Here is a 19699-nt window from a genome sequence, read left to right on the forward strand (position 1 = left end):
AATACTTACACCAACAAGCATGAAATAACACAAAAAATTAGTACCTAACTAAAGAATTAATCTTCTCGATACCAAGCTGCTGACTAATGCAAGTAAACAGTAGGAAGCATTCTGATAGCACCTTGTTACATTTTACAAGTATACTTATACTGTCCTATGTTCATCCATGTCTTCCACAGCTTCACCAACTTTTCAGCCTACCTGGAATGCAACAGTCTTTATCCAACTTGCAAAACATTTTGTGACCTTTTTTCTGTTGAGCAACAATTTACTGTGAAACAAACAAAAACAGAAATTGCTGGAGAAATTCAGCAGGCCTGGCAGCAACTGTGGGGGACAAGAAACAAAGAGTTAGATGCTATCTCAGAAGACCAATTTCACCTCCATTGCGTTTCATTGCACAGATTTTCCTGTGCTTTGCATTTCATTCCTTTTCTTCATAATATATCTACGTAATATTTTGATATTGCTATTATGTTTGTTTTATTATTTCAAGATATAATTGTACCACTTGGGCATTTATTTTTTGACTTGCTTTCCCTTGTACTGTCAATCATTTTCAGTATGCATTTGACAAATAGGTGTAACCTACCACCCCATTTCCCAGAAGATGTTTTTTCACTCTAATAACTGTAAAAATTGATTAAGGTTTCTGGGAAAGGAGCAACAAATCTTTTGCAGATTGACTAACTTTTTGCCGATGCTTTACCAGATACTCGTTATGTTTGGAAGACATGGCTTACCAGTATACACAATGCAAACTGCAACAATAACAACAAGTTGTGTGTTGATACAGTGGCCTTTGTATAATAATACATCCCAAGGTATTTGGCAGGAGTGTTGTCGCAGAATTTGACACTGGCTACATAAAGAGGTATTAAGGCAGATGAGCATAAGTTTGGTCAAAAAGTTGGGGTTTAAGGAGTCTATTAAAGGAGAAAAGACAGAAGAACTTTAGTCAGGGAATAAAACTGAAAGAACTGCGGATGCTGTAAATCAGGAACAAATGCAAAGTTGCTGGAAAAGCTCAGCAGGTCTGGCAGCATCTGTGAAGGAAAAAACAGAGTTAACGTTTCGGGTCCGGTGACCCTTCCTCAGAACTTTTCCAGCAACTTTGCTTTAGTCAGGGAATTCCTGAAGCTGGTTGTGGCTGGTGAAGGTATGGTTGCCAATGAGTAAGGTGTTGAAATTGGGTTGCTGAAGAGGTCTGGAAGGGAGGAACACAGCTTTCGTAGAGGGCTGGATGATATTACAAAGATTAAAAAACGGCAGGGCCATGGTATTGCATAAACCAGGAGCCATCAAGGGTCAGTCAGCACAGAGTGATGGGGCTTGGTGAAAGTAACAGAAAATGAGCAGAACACAGTATAGGGTGACTCAAGGTTATGGGTTTGTGGAAAAAACCTATTAAAAAGTATCAAAACAACTGATCACTAGCAGTAACATAACATTTTAATAGTAACCCTTGAGCATTGCCATCTCCTGCAGAAAAGAAAAATACACTAGAATTACTGTCATAAAGATTTTCTTTAGGCTGATGTTCATTTTCTTTTCCACACCATCTACAGAAGCTATCTAACTTGGTTGATCCTTTTAAAAGATTGTAGCGAACTTATTTTGAAGGCCACATATATGTGCAGATTTTCTTTGAAGATTCCAGATAGATTCTCTCAATTGAAAACAAGCAGGCCAATGATATACTTCGATTGCCAACCAAATAGAATTTAAATAACTCTGTATGAAACTCAGAAAGTATTGTCAATCAAGCCTATTTAAATAATTATTGCAATATTATTTCATAATCCCATTAGCAGGTTCTTGCACATAACTGTTCAAATAGTGATGGAGTCCATTCCTGCCATAACAGGATCTAAATAACATTCAGTCTTTAGCTGATAAGTGGCAACTAACATTGCCTGGCACGTGTATGTTCAAATACCACCTCCAAAAGGAGATAGTTAGTAATGGAAAATAAAGAAATGGCAGATTTGAATAGAACAGATATTTTGCATCTGTCTTTGCTGAAAAGGATACAAATAACATCCCAGAAATAATTGTAGATCAGGTGGTGAAATAGACAGAGAAACCTAAAACTGTTGTAATTACCGGCACAAAGGGTACCATTTAATAACTGACTTCATCCTAGGATTTTAAAAGTAGTGGCTGCTGAGATTGTAGATGCATTGGTTTTAATTTTCCAAAATTCCCTAGATTCTGAATAGGCCCATCAAATTGGAAAATGGTAAATGTAGCTCCTCAATCAAGAAAGGAGGAAAACAGATATCAGCAAACTGCAGGCCAGTTAGCTTTACATCTGTTATGAGGAAATCGATGGAGTTTATTATTAAGGAGGTTAAAATGAAAATCTCAATGCAGTCAGACAGTCAACAGAGTTTTGTGAAAGGAAAGTCATATTTGACTAACTTATTGGAATTTTGAGGAAGATATAAAGTGTGGATAAAGGGGAACTTGTGAATGTGCTGCACTTAGATTTCCAGAAAACATTTCACAAAGTTTCATGTCAAAAGTTGCTATGCAAGATAAGAGCTCATGGCTTATGATATTAACATTCATGGAGGATTGTTTATGGAATGTTTTTGTTTAGTTCAAGAGAATGGAATATAGAATTGGAGATGTTTTGTTGCAGTTGTATAGAGTATTGGTGAGGCCACTCTGTTATGTTTTGTCTCCTTATTTAAGAATGGATACAAATGTGTTAGGGGTACTTAAGAGAATGTTTACCTGACTGATACTTGGGATGGAGGCAGTTGAAGAGTGATTATCTATGAAGAAAGGTTAGGCTGATATCTGTTGGAGTTTGGAAGAAACATAAAGAATCCTGAAAGGACTTTGACAGGATGTATGCTGAAATGATGTTACCCCTTGTGGGAGAGATTTGCAACAGCGGTCCAGTTTGGAAACAAGGGTTCATCTATTTAAGATGGAGATAAGATTTTTTTTCAAAGAGAATTTTGAATGTATGGAACTCTGTTTTCCCAGAGAACGGTGGAGGCAGGGTTATTGAATATTGTTAAGGCAGAGCTGGTTAGATTCTTCACTAGCAAGGGAGTCAGAGGTGGATAGGAAAGTGGAAGGGAGGCCATGATCGGCTAAATTATTAAATAGCAGAGCTGGCTTGAAGGGGCTGAATGGCGTACTCCTCCTAATTTTTACATCCACATGGAGTAGATATATTCTTCTAAGGTTGATGCTGAGGCCATTGAGGAAGAAGAAGGGAAATTTTACACTCTACCTTAAATGTGCTTTCCCATTAAGATGAATACATGGTGTTAACAGAAGGTACTTTCAATGAGGAAATGTCAATCCTTGATCTACTGTCACCTGGTTGAGACCAAAAACTTGTGGGGTGAAAAACAGTGATTTGAAGATGCATAATAAATTACCTGACTAGAACATCTGAAAGACAGACTATTTAAAACTGTTCAGATCTAGCAAATATCATTTTAAAATGAAAATTGATGAAACCCAGGCAGTATTAAGCCTGACTTTACAAACCACACCCAAGCTGCACCTTTGTACAAGAGCCATTAATACTTTCAAATTGCAAAGGTGATCAGAAATTCAAATTTATTCAAATCTGAACTTACTTATTATAAGATGAATATATGTAAACAAATTTGCTTCAAGTGCATTTCATATAGATGCTTATTGACACCTACTCAGTCATAATACCCTGTATAATTAACAGAATTTTCTCATGCCTCTGATATTTAAGGTGCCCAGCTGCACTCATTTTAATGTCTAACCCTAATGGCTTAGCCAAGATTGGGGAACTCCGCTAAAGAAATTAGAGCACACATTTGTGCTTTGAAATTTCATAGTAAAGCATCACCGTATAAATCCTCAACAGCACAGTTGCTTTAAAACAAAACCCTACCACTTTGTATTTTCAAGTCTCATTTAATTTGGCTTGCCAGGCTGTACGTACATTCATGCTATGATCCTTGTTATAGATATAGCTCCAAGAGCTGTATAATACCATGGCTCTGTGGATTAATTCCACTTGCTGCATGTGGCAATAAATTGCTAACACATGCACTGAGACTCTTTACAGAATGGAAGAATAGAGAAGTATCAACCATTCACACCAAACTGATTCAAATCAACCTCACAGTATTGTTCATCACTCAGAAGGGGATTGACAGACATGGGTAAATATCTGTGCTTTCCATTAATGGTTGATTCAGCTGTTTTGTTCCTAAAAATCATTGTCTTATTCAATGCATTTACAGTTCTTTTCCTGGATGCATTTGCACTTGGGGAATTAAAGCACTGATGCTGGCTGTTGTCTTGTATCTCCCCCTGTTGCTATTCGTCATATATGAATTTATTCAATCAGTTTTTCAGAAATAAGGAACGTAACTTATTCTGATACAGCCCTAACATCATATCCACAGAAACATAAGTATGTGCTTCTCTTGCCCTCCTCTCTAATTTCACTGGGATATAATTAGATGGGTATTGGATTGTCCCTCAGTATTTGCCATCTTTCTTTTTGGCTCTCAGGTGTACAGACAGAGACTAGCCCAAAGGTTTTAAAATCAATTCTAACATCTCTACCACTGCCCTGACTATCTTGACACAATACAGATTGGGGATAAAAGCTTGGAATCTGTTATATTGTGTGGCTCAATTTACATTGCATGGTGTGTTTTTGCTCATTGCCACTGAGGAACTAGTACTAAATTTTAATTTTTTTAACATTTTATTGAAGAAAAGCTAGTACACATAAAAGCCAGTGGCCAACGAGTTAATTGATCAAATGATGTCAGTGTATGAAGACTATTGAGATGCGTTTGGTATGTTGTTACTTTAGACCTTTTAGCATGAAGCAGGAAAGATATGAAACCTCTTTACTGACTTAATTGTAAATACCTTGTGTGAATGATCAAGAGTTTGGTTGTACAATAGCGATTATAAGTAGCAAATAGTTTCAAGGGGGATCAATCATTACATAATCGTTGTGTGCCTTCTCCTTCACTGCTGTTTATATTCGAAGAGAACAGAATGGGAGCAGCAAAAATCTTTAGAAGTAACCCAGTTTTAAATTGAGCAGAAAATAGTCATCGACATATTTGTTAATATTACCTAAACCATTAGTCTGGATGGTTGAGCTGCTTCTTCAAAGAAGTATCATTAAGAGCATCAAATACATTCAGTCTAGCTAGTCTTGCTTCATTTTACAATTCCTGGTGCATTCAAGTACCTGCAGCTTAGGTTTTCTTATTTTTGTGGACATATATTCGCATTCTTCATTGCTGTACCTGATTTTACAGGCTGTTCAGTGTTAGGGTAGGTTCTGGTCAATCTTTCTCGGAATCATATTTCCCATAGTACAATTTTGGAGGATGTGAAAGACTTCTCACAACAAGCTCTTTATTTCCTTTAGTTTTCCAGTTATAGCTCCTCACGTACAACATCATCTGCTCCTGATCAGGGATAAATGGAGTAGATGCTGGTCAATCCGCCTCTGCTCTACAACAACCTGCATTGTATCCAAATGAAAAGAGCCCCTTTACACCAGAGTGTGTACCGTTTTGAAACAACCATGCGAAGAAGGATGAATAGGCTCCCCTATTTTTAGTCTCCTTTGTTGACTGCATTAAACGTCTGTGTTCTTTTTAACAAATGGCTGTACCTGTCCCTAATTAAAATGTGGTTTCCCAATGTCTACCGCAGTGTTAAGGAGCCAAATATAAAAGTTTTTTTGAGTGAAAAGCAATTTTATAACTTTCAACTCTTGGGGGAAATTAATAAAGATGCAATATCAAGCATGTGTGTACACAGGTACAAAGGGATCATATCCAGTACAAAAGGAAGATGAAAGAAATATACAGTAAAGCCCTTGAAGCATAAAGATTTTAACTGAGACCACTGTTATTTTTATTGATGACTTGAATTCTCAGGAGTGGGGAATGTAGGTATTCTCTTCACACTCTTAATGATAAGATGATGTTTTCTAATTTGTGGTGTCATCGGGTACTTTATCCTTCAAATGGCTGACAGAGAGAATTTTCTCCAGTTCGTCAGTCACAAATCCATCTCTCCTGATCTGCCAAAAGCAGTTTTCTGAATTACAAGCTGGTTTGTATATTTTGATGTTAGAATTCATAATTTCCATACTTAATAATTCCAGGTGATTCTTTCATCTCCAATATGCAAAGCTTATCAGACAAGTGAAAGTTGAAAGAGAAGATGTGGATTTCTTTACGCTTGACTGAGTGAACTAGATCACTATCTTGAGAGATTCTGAATTTCAGTTCAGATGATTTCATTTATTCCACATTGGTCACAGGAAATTTGGGATAACCTATATAGTCAGCTGAATCCTGTGGACACTTTAAGTTAGTACTTATCCTTTCTGAAACCGTTTCGGTTTGTTAAAGTCCCAGGCAGTAAAATCAGATGATGGGATTCAAAAATAGTCCAAATTTTATCATTGTTGGGATATCTTTTAAAAATTTGAAATTGCTTATTAAAATTACTTTTCTGTTATGTACTTTGAATCCTGCACTATCTTGAAGTTGTGATGGGACCCAGTGTAAAGTTCACTGTTGCAGAACCAATGGTCTGGAATGGTTTTTTTCTTATTAGTTTTGTTCGCATCTTGTCATCACGTGGACATTTTGTATTCTGCAGGTCCAGTGCTGTCAGACAAAATCTAACCATGTTTAAGGTGGATGTTTTCCACTTCTTTGGTCACAGCCATTAATTAGTGATCGTTAGGAGTCTTTTGTCCCCAGAAGATTGTCTCAGCTTTGAGAACTATTGGCTGAAATCTACTTTGCTGGGAAATTAGCAATACCTGTGCAGGCAAAAACTTTACATTATCAATTAAAATGAAAAATATTATTTGCGACAATTCTCAGGCTTGAACAGAATTTTCCCTTTTATGTTAATGGTTAATCTACTATCCAAAAAAAAAGCTAAGGTCATTTGAAACTACAACCTCCATAGTTTTTCAAAATGCTTTTTAGACTGTGGAGATGTGATGTGAGATGTGAGGGTTAATTTTCAATTTAGCTCCCTGGGTGATAACCCTAAGTAAATTGGTGCTGTAAAAGGTGGGGGACTTCGGTTTAGTCAGGTTGCGGTCCAAATTATGTCCCCCTTCCAGCAACTTTCCATAAGTCATTTCAATCTGTGCTCCATTAACCTAATGGTATCAAAGATCCATGGAAGTAAGTAAAGTGGCACTTAAGTTAAAACCAGGAACTGTGAATGCTGGAAATCTGAAACAAAGACAGAAATTGTTGCAGAAACTCAGCAGGTCTGGCATCTGTGGAGAGAAAGCAGGGTCAGTGTTTCGGGTCCAGTGACCCGTGATCAGAGCCCTGAAACGTTGACTTTGCTTTCTCTCCACAGAATTGGCTCTTAATGTTTGCTCTGTGACCTTCAGTTAATTTACATTCCAGCTACCTAGCTACATCCAGCTTCTTAATACCTGCATTGATGCTCAGACCCAGTTTTTGTGGGCCTTTGAATCTGAATAAAACTGTCAGACTTAGCTGTGTAAACATCAGTACCACATCTAGAATATGAAGGCCATTAGATCAGCTTATGGGCTTCAGTAGAAGGAGAGGTCATGGCATAGAAGGACCAGCTTTGCATTCTCATGTAAATAAGAGAGGTCTTTGATGTCCTTTTAAACTGGATGAAGTTTTCATGTATAGATATGCAAGCAATTTTAATAATAGGTAAGTGTGTGAAAACTTCTGGGAACAGCGTGTACTACTTATTCATGTGAAACACCTGTGTACACAGTCAAAGACGAGTAGAGTAGAACAGAAAATGAGGAAGCTTGCATGTGGTGTAGTCAAAGCACAGTTTCAAGGCATTATAAGCCTTGTTTATAATGGAAGTAAGAGTAATGAAAACACATACAGTTAGACTCATTTGTTTACTCTCTGCAGCTCCACACAAAAATTAAGCCTGTGCTTGTCACTGAATCTAAAAGTGGGAAAATGAGCTAGGTATCCCCAAACTTAAATGTCTAATACCTATTGTAGATTGTATGAAGGAAGTTTGAGAAAAATATTTGGAGATCTCGGAAAAGATTCACTTAGAATAGCATTGAATCTGGCACATCTTGATCTCAATATGTTTGGTTCTGGGAAAAATTCAAGTGAGATCCCAGTGGAGAATAAAGGAATAGGATGGAGTTAAGAGAGAGTAAGTGATTACAAAAATGAGGTTGGATGTCAAGTATGAATTCATAGAACATTTTTTTCTGTCTACTTTGCAAATGGTGTTTTTCTCCCCCCACTGTTCCTCAATTAAATCCAAGAGAATTATTTTTAAAAAGGGAGTGAAATATTTAAGTGCTAATTTTTGTTAAAAGCCTCTAAGTGCTTGGTAGTCATTGTGGTGTCATGCAGCTTTAAATGAAGCTGATCACTTTGTTTGCAAATACTGCACAGCTGCGAGGTGAAAGAAATGACATCTCGGTTTCTATGTTATTAAAGGGGAACATGGTGGAGAAACTGACCATGTCAACTGCATCACACAGAGAAATTAATTGCCAAACTTTTCATCAACTGAAAAGGACTCTGTATAGTGGCAGTATCTGTTTTGACTTTCTTGGCAGTTCAGAATGACATAAATTATAGATATGTTATCATTTAAACCCATTCTAATCTCTTAATACAGGACTTCACTGCATAGTGATCAGAAGGTGGTATAGTTGAATAACCAATACACTGAAGGACACTTGATATTTTGATGTTGAATATTGAAGTGGCCATAATACTGTGCGTCGGAGTATTGATTGCAACATTGTTCACTGTGAAACATTCACAGATGAGACAATGTGGGTATCAGTCCTGCCTACCCTGTAACCAGGCAGTACAAGCTATCAGGTCAGTGTGGGTGACCCTTGATCCATTTGCAGTAGCGTCAGGAAAGATAGTAATTTAGTTTAAGGATCTGTGAAATCTGCAATTGTTTCAAAGAATGATTGACTTATAAAAGTTTGCGTAAATTACAAAGCAATAGAATGTAATTTTCTTAGAGTTAAAAAAAACTTGTTCATATGACCTGGTGACCCTCGAACCCAGTAAGCTAAGAAAGAAGCTATGTTGCTGGCAGCCACCAGGAGTGCTGCAGACACAAAGGACAGCTATAAGCTGAGCAACTGGAGGGTGAAGGCAATTTTCTTTTATTCATTTGTGGGATTTTGGCGTCGCTGGCTGGCCAGCATTTCTTGCCCATCCCTAGTTGCCCTTGAGAAGGTGGTGGTGAGCTGCTTTCTTGAACTGCTGCAGTCCACCTGGTGTGGGTTGACCCACAGTGCCCTAAGGGAGGGAATTCCAGGATTTTGACCCAGCGACAGTGAAGCAATGGCGATATATTTCAAAGTCAGGATGGCGAATGGCTTGGAGGGGAACTTGAAGGTGGTGGTGTTCCCATGTATCTGCTACCCTTGTCCTTCTAGATGGAAGTGGTCCTGGATTTGAAGGGTGCTTTATGAGGATCTTTGAATTTCTGCAGTGCATCTTGTAGATGGCACACACTCCTGCTACTGAATGTTGGTGGTGGGGGAAGTGGATGCTTGTGGATGTGGTTGCAGATGTATAGAGAATGCAAGCAATGACAGAGAGGAATACACTAAATTGTTGTGAGGAGAAAAAGCAAATCACTCTCAGGAAGCGGTCAGCTTTTTCTGCCTAACAGGAGTTTTTATAGTACAGTGCAAGCTTGCTAAAAAGGTCTAAATCCTGAAAGCTGTGTGAATAGCTCAGAAACATTAAAGAGCTGGTGTATTCTCACAAGTGGCCAAGGTGTAAACCAGAGTGTTATTGTTTGGTCAGTTGAATAGAAACTCAAATCTGAAAAACTGCAGCATCAAGACTATTGTAACCTGTGTGAAGTAGAGTTGATTGAGGTGTGCCTTGCCAATGATAATGACACCTGTGAAACTCATAAGTGAGTTCTGTGTTGGATTCCTGATCTACCCTGCATGAATAAAGATCTGTGGGGCTACATAATGTCACAGTTGTGAGGCAAGTGATCTCGATGCTTGTGGTTATGGAAAATGTATCTTTGAATTGACTATTTAAAGCGCAGTTTACCTTTTTTTTTATTTTAAGTAGCATTCATTTCATTCTTGTGTGATTTGCATGTATTCTGATTTGTGTTAAAGTTAGAAAAACTGGAATCTTTTTGAGGTGTCTTCATTTGGGTGTCATTCAATAAAGTTGATTATTTTTGCTTATTCCCAAAAAATTGTAAAACTTGAAAGAAAATTGATCTGAGCACTGTGAGCTAAAGCCAGCAGGGCACCTACAGGGAGAGGCTTCTGTTTGCAGTCCAGTGGCATTTAGCAAGAACAGCATTTCAGCTTTTATGACCCGATCACTCCAGTGTCCCTGAACAGGATAATTAGCCTGCCACACCATTAGTTTGGACTCTTATGTGAATGTCTATCCATGCGAGATACTGATGGCACCAATATACTAAGCAGAGAATTACCCAGCAAGAGTCGATGCCTTTGGCGGAGGTACTCGAAGGCTATTGGGTCAATGTATCTAATGATTGTGTGCTGAGAATTTGTACAGATTTTAGTTGCTGTGTTTTAAGTCAAAATATATCTTTTGTTGCAGGCACCCCAGAACTGAGCCCAGGTGAACGTAAGGAACTGGAAACAAAATTGAAAGAGAGGGAAGAATTTTTACTACCCATATACCACCAGGTTGCTGTGAGGTTTGCTGACCTTCATGACACACCAGGCCGCATGCAAGAGAAAGGGGTCATCACGGTAAGTGAGTTAATCTAATCCATTTACTCTGTTTCAATTGTTAGTACTGAGGATGAAGTTCGTTTTGAATGCAGAGCACCCCATCTGCTCCCAGCAGAAGCAGGCCAGTGTTTGCAAGGTTGTTGCCATTTGTTACAACGGGAAATGGCCAAACCCCTCTGATAATTAAACTAAAACACAAGTCCCAATCTGTTATGAAGGGAGTAGGAGTTCCCTTCTAATAATTACCCCCCGAAACACCCAGAGAAGCTTGTCTTTCCCCGCGTAATCTATTAAGAGTGGTTAAAAGAAATAAAATGTATTTATTTAACCCAACAATGAACAAATTAACAAAATTACGAACAAATTAACAAAATTACTAACAAACTGACAACTCCCCCTTAGACTTCCAACTACTCTAACTGGTCTAAATTCTACTGGAATGCTGTTTAAATAAACAGCAGTCCCACTAATATAAACCCAATTAATAAGAAGCAATAAATTATAAATTAATCTCTCCAAGTTCACACAGACTGTCTTCTGGAATATTCTGTCGTCTCCAGTCTCTTCACAAACACCTTTCTTCCACTAATTCTGCTGTCAGGGATGTTTTATCTCTATAATTTCTTCAACGAGGACTTTGAATTAGACTACCGTGGTAGCTTTGATTAATTAGATAGGCTTTCCCTGAGAGCTGAATGGTGCTAATTCCGGCAGGTGGAGGATGGCTCTCTCTTCCAGGTGGCAATTGGTTCTCTCCGAGTTTCCAAATGCCCTCGTCTTATATTCCCATAATGACGTAATCAAATTCTTCTGATACGATTCGTTTCAGGTTAACACCATCAGATTTAAATTCAGTTAGCTTTCTGTATCTAGGTGCTTCGTTTAAATTAATTGGCCAAATTCAAACTAGTCTTGGCAAAAAATGCTGCTTGGCTGTTCTATACAAAATATTTACATTCGGGCACTCTCTGTGCACGTGCATTTATAAACTTTCAAGCACAGACAAAGCACAAGCTCTTAAAGGGACCACGACATCCTTTTCCCCACGATCATTTTTACCAACAAATTCTAACTTTCTGCCTTCCAATTGATGAATACTCTACCCAACTTCGTAACATATTGTCTTAAGACTCACTACAGTAGTGAATGTCGGAATGTTACGTTGGGCTATGGTTCTGTTCTGGTTGTAGAAAATTGAAATTAGTGGTGTTTCCTATCTACATTCTCTCTAATTTTTTTCTGCTACTGCACACACCTCCGAGATCCATGCACTGTGGCAACTTCCAGAACCGGCAGGCAATGTGTCCACACTCCAATCAGCATGCACAGACCCTCTGACTGGCCACGTGGTTTAAAGGAAACATTGTTTCTTAATTGTTCATCAGATTGCCAGTGATACGCAATGCCAGCATTTGATACCCATGCCCAGTTTCTCTTGAGGTGGTGGTGGTGAGCCACCTTTTTGAACTGCTGCAGTCCTTGTGATGTGGATGTTCATAGTGCCATTAGGAAGGCAGTTCCAGGATTATAACCCAAAATCAGTGAAGGAAAGTGGTTATTGCCACATCAGGACAGTGCGTGGCGTGGAGGGAACTTGCAGTCTGCTGCTGCTATTCTCCTGGCTGGTGGAGGTTGTAGGTTTGGGAGGTGCTGTCTATGAATGAAGAAAATGCTGGGCCATGAATGTGGTTGACTACATTTTTGCTATTGCTAATGGCCCATGGTGGCTCATGGATATCCAGTCTTCACTTGCTAGATACGTTTGAGATCTGACCTATTCAGTACAGTAGTAGTGCTATGCAGCATAGTGAGGGGTATCTTCAGTGTGAAATTAACGACTTCATTTCCACAAGGACTGTGCTGCCGTTACTCTTAGCAATACTGTCATAGGCAGGTGCACCTGCAACAGGTAGATTGAGGACAAGGTTAAGTGCATACTTTTCCTCTTGTTGATGCCCTCTCCACCTATCACATGCCCTGTCTTGCAGCTTTGCGTTTAGGATTCAGCCACTCAGTCACAGTGCTTGTGTTACTGAGCCATTGTTGGTGATGGATGTTGGAACTCTCCCACCCAGAGCATATTCTGTGCCCTTGCCACTTGCAGTATGTTTTCCAAGTGTTGAGGAAGACTGATGCATCAGCTGACGGGGAGGGCAGTAAGTGGTTCTGTTGCCTGTGTTTGACCTAATGCCATGGTAACCCCATGGGACCTGGAGTCAATTTGAGGACTCCCAAGCTAACTGTACACTTCTGTGTCTCTGCTTCTGATGAGCGAGTGGTATTCAGGTTTGACGATGGTCGTCTCTGGACATCTTTTGTTCATGTTGTTCATTATTGGGATGAGTGTGTCACTGGCTAGGCAGCATTTATTGTCCAGAGGACAGTTCAGAGTTTCTGATGAAGGGTCTAGGCCCAAAACGTCAGCCTCTCTGCTCCTATGATGCTGCTTGGCCTGCTGTGTTCATCCAGCCCTGCACCTTGTTGTCTCAATAATGCTGTGGGTCTGGAGTCACATGTAGGCCAGACCAGGTAAGGATGGCAGTTTTCTTCTATAAAGGATATTAGTGAACCAGATGGGTTTTTCCGACAATCGACAATGAATTCATGGTCGTCATTAGATTCTTAATTCCAGGTATTTTATTGAATTCAAATTCCACCATCTGCTGTGGTGGAATTCAAACCCAGATCCCCAGAACGTTATTTGGGTCTCTGGATTAACAGTCCAGCGATAACATTGTCTGTAAGGTATGATTCTATGAGAATAATTATGTTGGGCTGTTGCTTCTGTGGGACAGTTCTCCCAATTTTAGCACAAGCCCTCTGATCTTAGTGAAGAGGACTTTGAAGGATCGACCAAGCTGTGCACTAATTGTTGGTGCCTAAGTCAACGCCAGGTGGTCCATCCAGTATCATTTCTTTTAAGACTTTGTAATGGTAAAATGAGTAGTTTGCTAGGCCATTTCACAGTCAATCATATTGTTCTGGACCTAGAATCACATATGGAACAGATAAGGTAAGGATCGCAGATTTTCCTTCCTTAAAGGGCATTTAATGACAGTTGACAATTGTCATCATTAGATTGGCTTTTAATTGTTGATTTATTAATAAAATTCATTTTTACCATTTGCCATGGTGGGATTTGAATCCACGTCTGGGTTTTCACTATTATTAGTCCACTGAGATTACTACTCTGCCACCACCTCCTTAAGTAATCGAGTATATTCTTCCCTTGTTTGTCTCATCACCTGCCACAGTCCCAGACTGGCAGATGTAGTGGCCTGGCCAGCTCTGTAGGTAATTGTGTTAGTGAATAATGCTTGAATTCTGCCATCCAGAGTATTTCTATCCTCAGTTCTTCTTCCAAATGTCATTCAACATAGAGGACTATTGATTCATTCCTCTGGGAGGGTGGCAGTGGTCATTAGATAAGTGGTCATTAGTTTGGATAATGGCTCCTTGCTTGTGTTTGGCTGGATACCATGAGACTTCAGGTGGCCCGACGTCAATATTAATGACTTGCAGTAACACACAACTTTGTATACCACCGTGCTACTGCTGGGTGGCTCACTCAGGAATGGTATTGGAGGAGTCTATGATATTGGCAATGGGGTGTGATTCTGTGACTATACCAGATATTGTTTGATAAGTCTGTGGGACATTTATTAGTGAGGAAGACATTCATAAAGATCTATCAGCTTTACTAAAATGCAATAGTTTCATGGTTACCATTAATGAGGAGATTTTTATCCTAGATTTATTTTATGAATTAAATTTAAAATCCCCAGTTGTCATAGTGGGATTTGAACTCCTATCTCCTGAGCTTTAGTCCAGGTCTCTGAATTACTAGTCCAGTAACATTACCTCTATGCTACTGTTTCCTTTAGGGACCAATGCATGTCAGCATGCAGATTATAAAGTAGGCATCCCGCTGAATAGGCATGGTGTGCCTTGCTTCAATTAGGCATTATAATTAAATTGGTCAGGTTTCAGGCATGACCTGAGGAACTACTTGGAAGGAAACAGTAAACCATCTTGAACACTCAGCCATATTCATTTTAGTTGCAAATAATCAACAACCAGAGAATCAAAATGTGGAAATCTACAGTTTGGCTCATTAAAAATGGAGGAACAGAAGGGGAGGGATTCTACCTGGATGTTGCTCAGTGCACCCCCTTCCCACCACATGCCCATCCTCACAGCTTACTACAACATGGCATGAGTTAATGATATGAATTAATTGTAAAATTGTGCTTACGTTTAATTTTTGATTATAGTCAGTATAAATGCTGATTTATAAGACCTTAGCATGTGTGTTGTAAAACTGAGGACAAAGCCAACAATAAAGAAGAAAGTCAGCTGAATTACACCTTTAAGAATATTCAGTGTTAGCAGGCTTCTGCCTGAACTGGACTCATGTTATTTTGTATGTCTTCTCCAGTTGCATATAAGACAGGTTCATTTTGTTTAATAACTTCCACTTAGAATTTATCAACAAATGTATACGATGCTGCCTGACAGCCTGTTAATAACACAAATAAACTTCTCAAAAAAGTTAGCATGAATAATGAACATTTGTGTCTCAAATCATTTGATCATTCTGAAAGTGAGCTGAACTGTAAACAGTGGTGTTTTTCAAAGTTTTAAGAGTCTGAAGAAAATTGTTACGGAGTATTGCGGAGAAAATAGTTAAATCTCCAGCACCATGTTATCAGATAATGTTGATAAGTGAGCTGCGCATCTAAAATAAGCTGCTTAGATCAGGGTCATGAGTCTTAATGAAATGGGTGAGGTTTTTAAGATTTGATGAAGGAGTCAGAAATGTTCTAGTTTGATGAGAATTCTGATTGTGGAAAGTAGCATATTGATTAATCTCTTGTTTAATGACAGGATATCTTGGATTGGCCGACATCGCGCACATTCTTCTACTGGCGTCTCCGCAGACTGCTCCTAGAGGATACAGTAAAGAAGAAGATCCTGGCTGCAAACCCGGAGCTGACTGATGGACAAATTCAGGCAATGCTGAGGCGCTGGTTCGTAGAGGCTGAGGGAGCTGTGAAGGTAGGATTTCAGGGAGATGTGATTCGTTGTCTGTGGCTTGATACTTGGACCATCTATTACAGACTACCTGTTAGCTCTGCACAATAAGAAAAGCCAGCCGTGGCTGCATAGCAGAGGTGCTGAGTGCTAACTGTCTTTGTCTACCATAATATAGTTAAAGTGAGGGAATGGTTTTGCTGCATTTTGATCACCTGTGCAATCCTACGTCCCATCATGTTGTCAGTAACCCATACCATATAAGGCAATTAAACGTAACAATACATACAAGTTCAACAAATGCTTATCTAAACAAACTAAAGCTAATTCAGTAGTCAATGAGCATTAGTAAAAGGTGATGTGATAATGTAGCAGGGAGGAAAACAATTTGCATTTCCACAGTGCTTAACTACTCAGGGACACATCTTGGTGTCTCTCAAAGTGGTTGATGATGAAGGTAAGTGCCTAAAGTAGTCAAACACAAAGGCAGCAGAAATTTTATTTGTACATATAATACAGAGTTTCTGCTGTTCTTAAGATGAACTTCTAGTGGTGGAGTGGGAACTGATCCGTGGAGATTCCAGGCAAAGGTCTATGAACAGAGACTTTAAAGATTTTTGAAGACTCTGAGGGATGGGAAAGTTGGTAAAATACTGGAGGGAGTTTGGGGCACAGTGGGACATTGGTAGCTGAAATGGGAGTGGGACTGAGAAACATGTAAACCAAATGTGTAAGCAAATGGGAACTATTTATAAATCATTATCTGCATACACAACCCCCTATACGCCAGTGAGAAGGGCAGTTACATTTTCTTTGTGGAGAATTGGCAAAGTAACGCCAAAAGCAAAACATTGAGATACGAAGTTCAACAGAAAATGCTGGGAAAGACTCCACAAGTCCGGCAAGAACTGTGGAGAGCAAAACTTCAGGTTGTTTGAATAATAATTCATCGTAATTGAAACCGAATATAATACTTAAAGTGAGGGAGGAGAAGGGGATCCATACAGCAAACTAGACTGTCATCTATTGTCAGGATAGTGGGAGTGGATCTGAAGATTTGCTTTATCTGTCAAGGGATGGAACAACAGTAGTTCCCTGGACCCACTGTCTTCCATGTTATGATACAAGAGGTTCTTGAGGACAAAAATGTAACTGTGACAAAAACACAGAACTGATTTTACGTGAATGTTAATACTTATCAAAGTAATTAATGCCACTTCTTGGGATTAAAATGTTTGTCTCATTTTGTTCATGTGACCTTGTACAGAGCAACTAGATATATGTTTAAAGATCCCTTTGAATTGTGTGGCTAAGCTTTAAGTACTAATTTCTGTTGCTGAGCTTTTCCAATTTGTGCATTAACTGTTCTTATGAAAAATGTGTTATGTTTTCCAGCAAATGCATTCTTCTCAAAAGCCAATCAAAACAATACAATTGTGGTTATACAAAAATGCCAGAATCCAGTGATGTGTATGGGTACCAAGACATTTAGGGTTGAAGGTGCTGAATTATGCAGCAAGACTACTATCATCGTGTAGCTAAACAGACAAGCATAGGCACTGTATAGAACCTGTTTCTCTTAATTTAAAGTCGATTGTGTTATCACATTATTATTCAGTTTTTTTTAGTACTAAATTCCTGCTGTGCTGTTAATTTACATTGTTCATTCAATAATTTGAAATTTTTGGTGTTTTTTAAATCACTTCAAATTGTTAGCATTGCACTATTATCAGTAAGGTGTAACTTTTTTTAATGGATAGTAAAAGTTCAAAAATGATTAACAGTTAGTTATGATTTGCATTTTTCAATGATCTAACCAGAAAGTCAAGACCAAATCCATTTTTCAAAGCTTGATGTTCGATATTGTGTTCAATATTTCTTGGGTCTTCCTTAAACGATAACCAGGTTTGCACGGTGTTCCTTCTAAAACAATCAGAAATTATTCAGAATAGTGAAACTTCATACCAATAGAAATTGTGTGTTCCTATTAAGTTTTGTACAGTTGTGTGGCAAGTGCATCACTGGACCACATAAGGCACATTACAAGCCAGTATGTTGTGTTGTTTACTTGCAAGCACAAAATTTACATGTAAATACCAGAGCTTTAACTTGACATTGAAGTCATGACAAGCCTCCCTAAAAGTCAAAAGTCTTAAATTGGAGCAGTTTCAGTAAAAATAGAACTAGTTCCAATTAAAATTAATAGAAAAGATCAAAAAGGACAAATCAAATCCAGTACGCTCTCTTATCCTCACTACTCCAGTCGCTTCTCAAGGGACTAATAACTGACAAGGTATTTGACATAAGCAAAATAAGAAAATAAAGTTCTAAGTTTTGTCAGAACAAGAAAAAAATGACTTTTCCAACTTCGGTCAGAATATGGCAGCAAACTCTAGTTGATGCACAAAGCAAAGATATTCTGGAGACATGCCAACCTCCCCAGGTAGAAGATGCTTTTCGATGCAGGCATTTTATTAACTAATACTTACAATAATCAACTTTTGATTATATTAAGCTACAATTAATCTGCACCCTGGAATGTGTTGATAGGAACTAGCATGCTGTTACTTAATTAAAACCAAAAGGATTAAAAATATTAATGGTATTAAATATTCTCCTTAAACCATAAGTGCTGGAATTCTTGGCTAAATCTGCTCTTCTTATGTGAGCTTAAAATGAACAGTCATTTACATCGTTTGAATCGTCAAACTCACATGCAAGTATTACTTTGTTTAAGCTTACGACGGGATCACACCATGAATATGCATTTTGGTGTTAGGCACTGTCAAAAGGCATCAGGAAGTAGTTTTTGTGAAAAAACACACAGTTTGTATAGCCAATTCTTTTTTAAGAAACTGATCTGCATAGCAGCCTGCAGGTTTAAGCTGCTTACTAGGATAGGTGGTCACTACATCAAATTGACCCATAGCCAAAAGGAACAGTGAGCAGTGTCATAGCAGATCTCAAGGATTAAAATCTTGTATTTGGAAATAATCTTTAGATGGGGTTGGTGATGTGATTTGTCAATTTAAAAAAAAACATTAGTGGAAAGAATTATCTCCTGATTATAATACTTTACCTTTCTGTTCCTTTTAGTCCTGATTGTCAGTCTAGTGAGATGGATGGTAGCAATCCCTTTCAACCTGGTTCACGTGGTATGAACTAAGACAAAGCAACTTTGCATTAGAGGACGTTAAAACCCTATTCTCCACTAATATCCACATATTCGGCCTTCTGGTATGATTATTGAATGGTAATCAGAAAATCCTAACTGGATTTAGTTCTGTCCCAGCTCCCAAATCTTGGGCCACCTACAGTACTCCAACTCTAAATTCCCTGGGGGCAAACTAATGAGCAAAAACCAGGAATTGAATTGGAAGTTCTTGGAAGGTTACTGCTGGGCCAAAGGCTGACATTATCCACTAAGCCAATTGAAAGCTAAACATTTATTTCTAGATGATTATATTTTTGAGGTAATATTTTCAGCAGTCATCATTATTTAAGGAGTAAATGTAGGAACGACTTGCTATGATTAACCATGGTAGTAAGGGAGAGGCCTGCCATTTGAAATACATGGAATTCTGTGATGTTATTGTAGTTTTGTCACTTGCTAAATGCCTGCTTATATGCATGCAGAAAAATTGGAACATGCCCATTTTAACGCAATTGAATTTTTAATAATGTGATGAATCTTAATTACTTCCAAACAACATCTTTGGCTCTGAAAATTAACTTTTACCAGTGTGATGTTTTATTTCTTAAAATTCTAATTGTTGGAAATTTTGTAAATGTAAAGGTTTTCCTTCTTTTTGTCTTTTGAGTCTTTGTTATCTCTGACAGAATGTCTTCAGAAAGTGAAAAGGACTAAAGGAAGAGATAAGCGAGCATTAGAGGTTAAAGAGATAA

The 19699-nt window shown here is 38.4% G+C and overlaps 2 protein-coding genes across 4 annotated transcripts in view; one reads left to right on the top strand and one right to left on the bottom strand.

Annotated features, from left to right (window-relative positions):
* Nucleotides 1–19699, top strand: part of acaca (acetyl-CoA carboxylase alpha) — a 269320-nt gene that overhangs the window by 239401 nt on the left and 10220 nt on the right. For all 3 annotated transcript variants that reach the window (XM_048612563.1, XM_048612564.1, XM_048612565.1), the window contains exons 52-53: nucleotides 10623–10777; nucleotides 15647–15817. In XM_048612563.1, the coding sequence (XP_048468520.1) occupies nucleotides 10623–10777; nucleotides 15647–15817 (326 nt within the window). The remainder of the gene's footprint in view (nucleotides 1–10622; nucleotides 10778–15646; nucleotides 15818–19699) is intronic.
* aatf (apoptosis antagonizing transcription factor) overlaps nucleotides 17565–19699 on the bottom strand; it is a 125870-nt gene continuing 123735 nt past the window's right edge. Inside the window, exon 12 of the mRNA XM_048612566.1 lies at nucleotides 17565–17716. Within this exon, the coding sequence (XP_048468523.1) occupies nucleotides 17578–17716 (139 nt within the window). The 3' untranslated portion in view covers nucleotides 17565–17577. The remainder of the gene's footprint in view (nucleotides 17717–19699) is intronic.

The sequence above is a fragment of the Rhincodon typus genome, chromosome 26 (genome assembly GCF_021869965.1).
Source record: "Rhincodon typus isolate 14 chromosome 26, sRhiTyp1.1, whole genome shotgun sequence".
Taxonomy (NCBI): Eukaryota; Metazoa; Chordata; class Chondrichthyes; order Orectolobiformes; family Rhincodontidae; genus Rhincodon; species Rhincodon typus.